This window comes from Miscanthus floridulus, chromosome 13, assembly GCF_019320115.1.
Source record: "Miscanthus floridulus cultivar M001 chromosome 13, ASM1932011v1, whole genome shotgun sequence".
NCBI lineage: Eukaryota > Viridiplantae > Streptophyta > Magnoliopsida > Poales > Poaceae > Miscanthus > Miscanthus floridulus.
Genome location: NC_089592.1, coordinates 20178289 through 20189784, shown reverse-complemented (window position 1 = coordinate 20189784; position 11496 = coordinate 20178289). Strand labels below are relative to the sequence as shown.

Below are 11496 nucleotides of genomic sequence, written 5' to 3'. Positions count from 1 at the left end.
TATAAGAGAGGAGGTGGTGAGACCACGGGTGGAGGCTTTTGATGCTGATGCCGGGGTAGCAGACATGTTAGATGACTTTCACCAAGGATAGTTCAATGAGGGACGTGAGAAGGAGGAGATGGAGGTAGCCGCACAAGCGTTCTACGACATGATGGACTTGGCACAGAAACCCCTTCACGATCAGTCAATGGTGTCTCAACTGGATGCCATTGGACGCTTAATGGGGTTGAAGTCCGAGTTAAACTTGAGTCGACCTGGCTTCGATAAGATGTTGACCGTGATTGGCACCCGGCTTCTGGAGGGCCACATTCTGACAAAGAGCATGTACGAGTCACAGAAACTCCTTCAAGCACTTAAGATGCCGTATGAGCAGATACATGCTTGTCCGAAAGGGTGCGTCCTATTTAGGAAAGAACATGAGCATGCAAAGTTCTGTCCAAAGTGTAAATCCTCGAGGTACCTAGAGGTAGACCCTGATGATGGCCAGAAGAGGCAACTTACGATCCCCATAAAAATCCTACGGTACCTTCCGTTCCTACCGAGGATCCAATGGCTATACATGACTGAGGAATCTACGAAACAGATGACATGGCACAAAAATGGCAAACGGTACAATCCTGACAAGATGGTACATCCATCCAATGGTGAAGCTTGGATCCGCTTTAATGACAAACATTGTGACAAAACAGATGAGGCTCATAATGTACGTGTCGCGTTGGCAACAGATGGGTCCAATCCTTATGGAATGATGGCTGCCCCATACACATGTTGGCCCATCTTCGTTATCTCCCTTAATCTCCCCCTGGTGTCTCCTTTCAACGACATAACGTATTCTTGTCGTTGATAATTCTTGGACACCCAGGGAGTAATATGGGTGTATTCATGGAGCTCGTGTTTGATGAATTGGTCCGTGCTTGGGACAAAGGGGTATGGACATACGATCGAGCTACAAAGACAACCTTCAAAATGCACGTTTGGTACCACTACTCCCTGCATGACTTCCTGGCGTATGGGATATTCTGCGCCTGGTGTGTTCACGGGAAGTTCCCATGCCCAATATGCAAGGAAGGTGTGAGGTTTATTTGGTTGCAGAAGGGTGGCAAGTATTCGTCGTTCGACAGACATCGTCAATTCCTACCTCTTGACCATCCATTCAGACAAGACATCAAGAACTTTACGAAAGGTGAAAAAGTGACAAACCCTACACCGCGGATGATGACTGGTGCCAAGGTTCATGCTCAGATATGAAGAAGGTGATTTTGTGGGATATGGTGAGCAGCATACGTGGACTCATATCTCGGCATGACGAGGCTCCCCTATTTCGATGACCTTCTTCTACCACATAACATTGATGTAATGCACACTGAAAAGAATGTCGCCGAGGCACTTTGGGCAACACTCATGGACACTAAAAAGTCTAAGGACAACCCAAAGGCTAGAGTGGACCTAGCAACGTTGTGCGATAGACCAAATCAAGAGATGCAACCTCCTAGTCGTGGCAAGACCTGGAGAAGTCCTAAGGCCGATTTTGTCTTGAAAAAGGACCAAAGGAGGGAAGTACTTGAATAAATCAAGAAGCTAATGTTCCCTGATGGGTATGCAGCGAATCTAAAGAGGGGAGTTAACTTAGGCACTCTGCGAGTCAACGGGATGAAGAGTCATGACTACCACATATGGATTGAGCGGCTTCTTCCGGCGATGGTTCGAGGCTATGTCCCAGAGCATGTCTGGCAAGTGCTGGCAGAGTTGAGCTACTTATTCCGCCAGCTTTGTGCCAAGGAGCTCTCTCGGACCGTCATTGATGACTTGGAAAAAGCGGCACCCGTGTTGCTCTGTAAGTTGGAGAAGATCTTTCCACCCGCCTGCTTCTTGTCGATGCAGCATTTGATTATGCACCTCCCGTATGAGGCACGGATGGGGGGCCCGTGCAGAACCGTTAGTGCTATCCAATCGAGAGATGTCTGAAGACTCTTCGCAAAAAATATAGAAATAAAGCCAGAATTGAGGCTTCCATTGCAGAGGCATACATTCTAGAGGAGGTGTTGAACTTCACAGAGAAATACTATACTGAGAAACTTCCTAACGTTTATAATCCACCCCCTCGTTACAATGCTGGCGAAAATGAATCGAACCTCAGCCTTTTCCAAGGGCAACTCGGAAGTGCAAGTGCATCGACCACTAAGCAATTAAAAAAATGAAGAGTGGCGCAATATCATGCTATATGTGTTGACCAACCTTGTCGAGGTGCAATCGTTCATTGGGTAAGTTTTGAACGAACTTGTTTCATTTCGCCGTATGTCCTTGTTTCTTCGTCCAACCCCTTGTTTCTCGTTGGTACAGGGAATTTCTTTGTCAATCCTAGCATGGATCAAAGCAACCTACCCCGCAAGAAAATTATACCCTTCTTTCACGGGGTGCGGGACCAGGGAGCCCCAATTTCATTTGTTGGTTCAAATAGAAAGCCCAAACTGATGCACCTATAAGTGATGAGTTGAGACAGGTTGCAAGTCATTTACCGGTTATGACGTGAATGGATATCGTTTTCACACAGCAAGCTACGAGCAGAGTCGGCCCAATCGACAAACCACAAACAGCGGAGTTGTTACGCCCGGCACTAATGGACTCGACTATTATGGAAGAATTGAAGAAATCTATGAACTATCATTTTATGGTTCCAAACCTCTTACTCCTATCATATTCAAATGCCACTGGTTTCATCCTGGTGTAACGAGACGGACCCCTAAGCTTGGGCTAGTCGAGATTCGACAGGATTCCGTCTATCCAGGAAAAGATGTCTACATTGTGGCTCAATAGGTTGTCCAGGTTTATTATACGTCATACGCGTGCAAAGACGCCGAGCATCTTAAGGGTTGGTCTATTGTGCACAAGGTATCGCCACACGGTAAACTAGCTGTCCCAAACGATGAAGATTACAACTTCAACCCAAACACATATGATGGAGAGTTCTATCAAGAAGAGGGGCTACAAGGGAGGTTTGACATAGACTTAACCAAAGAGATAGGAATGGAAGTAGACAATGAAAGGGATGATGACGAGGACGCTGGAGACGAGGTGCGAAATCTGAAGGACATACAAATACTTGAGCGATTACATTTAGGCAATGACAATGAAGACAACATTCCTCCTTCGGATAGTGTTGATGAGTTGGACAATGTTGATAGTGATGACGAGACCTATGATCCAGCTAATCTCAATCATGAAGATTATTTCTAATACATGTAATACTATGTTTTTTGTAATTATGTTTTGTTCATTTTTGCATATATTTCTAATACATGTATTATTATGTTTTTTGTAATTATGTTTTGTTCATTTTTGCACCTATTTCTAATTACGTCTTGTTTTTCTTTTTTATTGCAGGTGATTGAACAAAGATGGCAGGCGACTGTCATAGGTCCATGAACTCGATTTACCAAAGACCATGCCGACCGCAGGAGGGGGTAGAGGGGGAGGTAGAGGGATCAGACAGGAGGAGGAGGACCGCTAGCTGCAGGAGGGGCCATCTCCTCCCATGCCACGTGAGGAGGACCGCCAGCCGCAGGAGGAGGTGGTGCCCGTGGATGAGTCCGACGAGGAGCTGGTTCGGCAGATGGAGGAGCAGGAGGAGGAGGAGGAGGAGGGGGGGGGGGAGGCGGTAGGCACGTGTTCCGCTTCCGCCAACTCCTCTTCGAGTGTCTACTTGTGAGGTCCCGCGAGCCTCCCACAGGTTCCGCTTCCTCACCAACACCGAGTGATTCGCCCCGAAGGACATAAGTAAGTAACTGTATATGTTATCACCACTACTTCATATGATATGATGAAAAAAACTAATAAATTTTTTTAATCACTTGTGCAGGAACAAGGTGGTTGTGTCGGGTGGTAGCGCACGGCTAGTCAACGGCATCCTGGGTCTTTTGTGCAGGCAACACTTCCCCGGCATTGTCACGTACGCATCGAAGATGGAGCCGGCCTACTCATTTGACCACTACGTCATCGCCTTCGATGCGGAGTGCCCCAACAAGGTGGCGCGGGTGATGGCAGAGTTTTGGGTAAGTCTCCCTCGCACAACATTGCTCAATACGTCGCATTCATTGGACTTTTCTTGAAATAATAAATAGATACATCGCTTTTGTATGCAGACTTATTACAGATGCGAGGAGGCATTTGAGGCCAGGGTAGAGCAGGTGACTACCAAAGCCTGTAAAAAACTCGTCACCGACATGCATCATGAGGTGCGCATCCAGGCCATCGTAACCTACTATGGGTCGAAGCTTAGAGAGAGGAAAACCAAGAAAGACGCAAGAGAGATGCAGCTGACCTGGGAGCAGTACCTTGAGGTAAATGAAGAACATCAATATTGATTCATTTTGAGATTAAGTTGGTTTAATTTGATCTTCTTATATGTCCAATACTTGATGATGTGCAGATGATTCCCTGGTGGTGCTAAGCGTATCCCGAGTGCTGGGCGATGATGATGGAGAGGTGGTTCACGGAGGAGTACCTCAAGATGCACAGGGATGCCCGGGACCGTCGTTTGCTGATGCAAGGTCCAGCACACCATCAAGGCAGCCGCAACCTCGCCGGATACAAACAAACATGGGTACGCGAATTGATTTATCTATTGTCACGCTCAGTTCTGCCTGATTTCTAATCATCGTGCTGTCTTTCTCGCAGTCGGCATCACATAGTGGCCAGGCTTGCTCAGACTTTCAGGCATGGTGTATGGCCCACAAGGGGAAGGCGACGTCCGACGTCTCCTTCAACCTGGAGGACCCGCCAGAGGCATACACGAACCTGAGCGTCCACTCCCACATCAGTGAGTACACTGAGGTGGCGAGGTCGCTCCATGGGTCAGACCATGATCCGAGCACCCAGGACTTCGATGGAGAGGCCGTCATGAGGGCGGGGCAAGGCAAGAAGCATGGGCGGTTCTAGCTTGGCGATGGCGTCATCGACACGGCCTCTACTCCCTCTCTCTCCCAGATCCGAGCACGGAGCATGAGCGAGAGCCCGGCCATTCGCACACGGCCGACCGCTGCACAGCACTAGGTCGACGCACTCGAGGTTATTCCTATTTTACTCGTCATACATTGATCTTTACACACCTTAATTAGCTTTGCATTACTGAAACTTTGGAGTGAAATATTGCAGGCCCGGCTAGAACAAGAAATGAAGGAACGTCAGGAGCTGGGGGCCCAGCTGGAGGCCGAGCGGGCCGAGCAGCACGCCCAGGCGCAGAGGCTGATGGACATTATGGAGTTCCTACAAGGGCTTGGGCAATGTATGGGCTTGTCTCTGCCACCTGGGCTGTTGGTTCCACCTCTGCCTCCGCGTCCTGCAGCTGCATCTACTCCTGTGAGTATCAAAGTTTTTTACTTTCGCTTGTGCTTTGCTTGTATGGCCTCTATCGTCCTAGATTAGCTATCAAAATAATCTTGTCTCACATGCAATCTTTTCTCCTTTGTGCAGTCGCCATCTGACGGTGGTTCGAATAATCCACCTCATGCACCTTCGAATGATGTATCTGTGCCTTCACCACAGTCGCAGTGGCCGAGATGAGTGCATGTTGTATTTTTTACATTTGTTGTTCACTTGGTGATGGACTTGTGATATACTTGTGATGCACTTGTGGACTTTGATGGACTTATGGATTTATTTGGATGGACTTGAGCACTTATTATTATATATGTGATATATATTGTGATGGATGTGATATGGGCGGATGGATGTGTGGATGAATGAGATATATATGTGATGGATGAGATATATATATGATGGATGAGATATATATGTGATATATGTTTGTATGAATTTATTTGTCATGATGGAATGTAAAAAAAATTAAAATTTGCCGTTTTGGGTCACTTTGCCGAGTGTTGCACTCGGCAAAGGACCCCTTTGCCGAGTGCAATGGTCACAGCACTCGGCAAAGCTGGAAAAATGGGCGGCCAGAAAACAGATTTTCTAGCTTTGCCGAGTGCTGTGACCATAACACTCGGCAAAGAATTTTTTTTTTTAAAAAAATTCAAACTTTGCCGAGTGCCGGCCATAGGCCACTCGGCAAAGAAATTTAAAAAAAAAAACATCTTTGCCGAGTGCGTTCCGGGTTGACACTCGGCAAAGAAATTTTGAAAAAAAAAATTAAAAATATTTGCCGAGTGCCCTATGGCTGGCACTCGGCAAAGAAATTTTTTTAAAAAATTAAAAACACTTTGCCGAGTGCCTCGTAGTAAAGAAAGAATGTTAGGTGTGCTATAACAGAAATTAGATAATTAATGCTCCTAGCGTTGACATTATATTAAAATAGATCTACATCCAGCTTCATTGCAGATGTAAACATTGTCACGAATATTATGAATAGAATCTACCCGGCCAATTCATTAGACAGCGCCCAGTACTGAAAGGAACTCAAATTTACTTATTTTGCACAAAGTAATATACTTTCTCGAACAAACCCAATGTTATACTTGTTTAAGGATAGAGAAAGACCTTGGTTGATGCAACATCATTGGAGAGCCGTACAAATGTACCAAAAGATGTTAGAAATTGAGGATAGCTCAAAAGCCACTTGAAGGTCTCCTTTGTTATTATATCACCCATTCCAACATATGCAGCACATGTTAGAGCGATGGATCCAATGCTTTCTGCTGAAACTTGAAGGTGTTCACTCATTGTGGGCACATAATCTTCATCACGCCATTTTATTTCCTTGCAGCATGTCTGAACTAAGCGCTCCATCTATATGAAATATGGAAACGTGTGAAAGTTACTTATGATTCTGATATTGTTGCTGTCAGATATAATAGGGTGCTTGAAAAAAAGTAAAGATTGGTTGCTTAAGTTCCACCGTTTGGATATCTTTTTTTTTTATTTTCTTGTTTATGAGCAATACAGTTACCAAGACACAATTACTAAAAAATCAGGCATTTCATGAATAACTCAAGACCACATGTATCCAAGTCATGGAATAATCTTATGACCGATTAAGATATTATGCATAAAGAACTCCAGTTGTATTAGTTTTTTTAGTTAATGGAAAAAATCCACTCAAGAAGCATCGGACTAGTTCTTACAAACACACGTCCATGTTTTAACTTATTACAAGCACTCCATTTTATTAATATTTGGCAACTAAATTTATCTACGGCTTTTTCTTCACCTACGACTGCAGTCATAAGTCTGTTTTCTGGCTGCAACTCCTGATGATAAAAAGTAGAGCATTCTTTATCTTTTTTAGACAACAATAGAATAGTCACATCTCAGCCTCAGCGTTCTTTACCTAATGTTCAAATTCGATGTAGAATATCTTTTGTTTTATTTTTATGTCAATGGCATAATTCATTATTATAGAGCATAATATTTAATTTCTAGCTGATTATAATGATTGTGTTCCTTGAGAATGCTCAAGCATATATAAAGGCACTCATAAGAGGGTATATATATGTAGAATACTTGCCGCCTGTTTTAGATAAAGCACACGATAGCTCTTCTCTGGCCCTAACACATCCTCAAATGACAGAAATGTCTCCAACAGGAACAAGTAGAAACCCTTGATGTACTCTGGAAGGAGATGTATTGCACTTTCATCCCATCTGCATTTTATAAAATTAGAACTTTGTTTCCTATAGTATTAAAGCTGTCCAAAGAGAAAGTTACATGCATTTCCCATTATCATGTAATTTCAATTAAAATATTATTATTATTGACAAGTGATCTCTAACTTTCCTTGAACAACATTATTATTTGAGGATATTGTCAATTTTGTTCCTTGTATAAGTTTGTTTGATGCTTTCCTTACTTTACATCTTGCATTATAAAATATATATCAATGATTTCTGTAATTCAAATTTGTTCTATACTCTGTACCTTTTGTCCTCTTTTATTTAACTGAAACCATTGTAAAATGATGCAAGGCACATGGCATGCCATGCGTATGTGTGTATATTGGTACCAAAAGGGCTGTAGTCCTGGTTCCTGGACACATCATGAAATGTCATCCCGTTACAGACTCACAGAGAAAACTTCAGTTTCTTTCATTTCATTTGTATGTAAATCATTTGGCATGCCATCTAATATGTATTAAATAGTTAATACATGTACTATTTTTAAAATAAAAATTATCTGACATGTGGTTTGGAAGATTGTTACCTGCCAAGTGCTTCAGCGAACTTTGTGCAGTCTTCAGTGGTACCATATGTGTCAAACATATCATCAATTATTGTAATGAGACCTGTGATCTTTGTTAGTATAATTCGGGAACGAGAGTATGGTGGATCATAGCATGCTCCATTCATCCACAAATATATCTCTACTATCCTATCTCTGACAAAAGTCATCTTTGATTTGGCTAGGAACTCCTTCCACCACCTACCACATGCATGTTGAGATAAGCCAATTAAAACTTAGGACTGAATAAATGTACAGCACCATCAATTCGAAGTGAGATGAAAAATCTTACACTGTGCAATGCTTTAACTCTTCACAAAAAACAAGTTGTTGAAGGTTAAAATTCAATTTTGCAAACTCCAATATGTCTTCATTCCGTGTAGCTTCTTTTTCATAAATGGGTATGTAATTTCTCGCTTCTAATATTCCAACTCTTCTAAAAAGAGGCGTATGAAGGGAAGAAGACACCTCCTTTGCAAATGATGATTCTGGAAGTACAAGGATACCTTGAAGGCAACGTCTAGTGAAAGAAATTGCTTCATCTAGTACCTTCTCTCCATGCCTCCTCAAATATGCTGCATTATATAAGCTTAACAAGCTTCTCGTGTCAGCATAAGCAAAGCTACCTTCTTCTGTTTTGAAGTTCAGAAATACATCTGCAAAATTAGCTCATGAATAATAGTCACGTCCTATTTCAATTAAAACATTTGATCTGATATTTGGTCTTTATTGGAAGATCTTATACCTGATGACACATCATAACCATTCTTGCGAAGAAGATAAAACCGCAGTGAAACTAAGTTAAGATCTTTGTCATTGTAATCGGAGATGTAAATATGGTGCAATAACTTGTCTATCTCATTCTCGTAGTGGTAATCCAGTCCAAGTCTTTGCAGTGTTAATATAAGATTCAATGTTTCTGGTAATTCAGTTGATTCCTTCAAAACCTTCCTAGCATCTTCTCTTAATACCTCTGCTCGCTCTTTCATGTATGCTTGCTGAGGAGGACAAGTATGGTCAATTTCATTACATATATTCCCTGATCAAAAGCCTATTTCAGCCCTGATCATCTCGACATGCAATTGTTACCTGAGGTGCAGTTGACGGCTGGTATGTGAGGAAGAAATCACCCCACAGGCTTGTGTGGAAGGTAGTAGCCTTTCGCAGCTCCTCTGCCTTGCTGGAATGATGTGCTGGAGGAGACGCCATGTTCTCAATTCCAGTCTAGTTAATATTTTCTTGCTGATATTTCTGATGGATTTGCTGATGCCTATAGGTGTTGCATTGCAGAAGTATTTATAGGGGATGCAGGCATGCCGCCAAGCAGTACTGCACCAGCCAGGCACCTTTGTGACAATGACAGCGGTCCCTTCGTACACACGGCTTTTTTTTTTCCTTTTCTGACGTACTGTGTGTTACGTTTGAAATGTTGCCCTGACAGCTAACAGCTTGTTTCTTTTTTAATTAAACGGCTTATGTTTTGAGAGAATAAATATGCTCCAAGTGCTTATTATATCTTCTAACTTCTATATCTTAATAAGAGACCTGAACTACGATTTTTTTTGGCATCTCATATAGCTACATCATCAACACATCCATCATGCAGATGTTACTCCCTTTCGAGAAGTCAAATATTTTTAACTCAAGTCATCAATCTGTACAATACTTCACATGAGTGTGGTATACAGGGCTATCAAAAGCATCTTCTACACTATGACAAGTATATCCTAAACCTGCTACCTTAAGTACGTGCATCTACATATTCACGTACTTTGCGATGCCAATTTTACATCAAACCAATTTTTCATACACGATCCCACAATAAGGGTTAGTTTGAATGTGGTCCACGCCCTTCATTGTCGTGCACTATGAAACAAGATGTTCCAAGCGAATTCAATCATGAGACCACAAAATAAAATCTAGGTGTTGAAATGGGTGGCTGAAATCTGAATTATGTAAATATGTATCGGCTTAAACTTATAATATTCCATATTCCTTTATAATATAGATCCTAGGTGGAGCATGTCAATATGTTTCCATTATTTCTATCCATCTGATGCTAGATCTGTATTTGGAAAAATAGACAGATACATAGAACTATCCGTACCCATGAATAATTAATATAATATTAGGTCAAACTGCCTAAAAGTTATCTCCTATCATTAATGACTACTTTGATTGTTTTAATATCACTAATACGTACCAATATAATTGAAACTATTTAAAAGTAATGAATAATAATGTTAATTTTAATATATTTATGATATATAAAAAATAATTTATTTTTATATAAGTTATACTAGTAATTTGATATGGCTAATTATATTAATTTCAATCCTTAGAATGAATGATATATAATATTGTTTTTAAATAGTTGGCATTCAACTTCTAAAGTTAAAACTATTTCAAATTTATGAATATGAGTACTTAATAGCACATGTTTTTATCTTAAATACGGATGATGCACTCATAATTAAAATGATTATGGTTTATAATTTGTATTCTTAATATGACTAACAATGTATTTTATAAATATCGCTACATGTATAGAGTTTAGTATACTTATATTTTGATGATCTCATTATATGAATTTTTCTAAAATTATTTGTAATATGTATTGATCCCTACATACAAAAACTTAAGCGTAGTGCTAGGAAGTGGGCATCCGTCCGCCCAGACACTGCTCGCCTTACTCTGCTCCGTGCGATTCAGTGCTTCACGGCTTCTCAAAACAAAACAAAAAAATAGCGCCACTCACCTTAACCATCGCAGGGGCTGCCCGCCGCAGCCTTCTCCAGCCCGGCCCCTTCCTGCGCTGCTCCGCGCGCTCGCGCCGCATCCCCATCCACCTCGCCTGTCACGGAAGGGGAGGCAGGGGAGGCCTGCGCCTGCGCCACCATCCACCTTGAGCCATCGGCAAAACGGGGAGGCCTGCGCCACTATAGTTCCCCACCAGGTAGGGCGTGGTAGTGTTTTCAGGCATTTTCAGACATGTTGCAAGTCTATGTTTCATGTGTTTCAGTTGTTCCAGATGTATATTTCAAGTGTTTTATATGGATGTTATAAAAGGAGATGAGGATGTTGCATATGTTGGAATGGTTGTACACATATGTTGAAAGCATCTTGTCGGTGCGAAATGTGGCCGACAAGTAAATATTTGTAGTTTTGCCGTGCGCTATGGTCGGATGTGGCCTAGCACACGATGACACAGGATTTATACTGGTTTAGGCAACGTGCCCTACATCCAGTTTCAGTCGGTCGGTGACTTTATTCCTGAGCCCAAGTGCTCGAAGTTTGCTTTGGGGTTACAAACGAGTAAGGAATGAGAAG

General features: G+C 42.1%; 2 protein-coding genes across 2 annotated transcripts; one reads left to right on the top strand and one right to left on the bottom strand.

Annotated features, from left to right (window-relative positions):
• Nucleotides 1-3582: 3582 nt before the first annotated feature.
• On the top strand, nt 3583-5630 carry LOC136499061 (uncharacterized). Its single transcript, XM_066494760.1, has 7 exons — nt 3583-3774; nt 3857-4049; nt 4140-4337; nt 4427-4600; nt 4675-5064; nt 5152-5355; nt 5470-5630. The coding sequence occupies exons 2-4, from the start codon at nt 3960-3962 to the stop codon at nt 4445-4447; spliced, it is 309 nt and encodes a 102-aa protein (XP_066350857.1). The 5' UTR covers nt 3583-3774; nt 3857-3959; the 3' UTR covers nt 4448-4600; nt 4675-5064; nt 5152-5355; nt 5470-5630.
• A 778-nt stretch (nt 5631-6408) lies between these two features.
• Nucleotides 6409-9533, bottom strand: LOC136501280 (sesquithujene synthase A-like). Its single transcript, XM_066496783.1, has 6 exons — nt 9256-9533; nt 8912-9164; nt 8459-8822; nt 8149-8367; nt 7457-7592; nt 6409-6738 (listed from the first exon to the last, which is right to left on the bottom strand). Exons 1-6 carry the CDS (start codon nt 9373-9375, stop codon nt 6472-6474), a joined length of 1359 nt encoding a protein of 452 aa, XP_066352880.1. The 5' UTR covers nt 9376-9533; the 3' UTR covers nt 6409-6471.
• Nucleotides 9534-11496: the final 1963 nt, after the last annotated feature.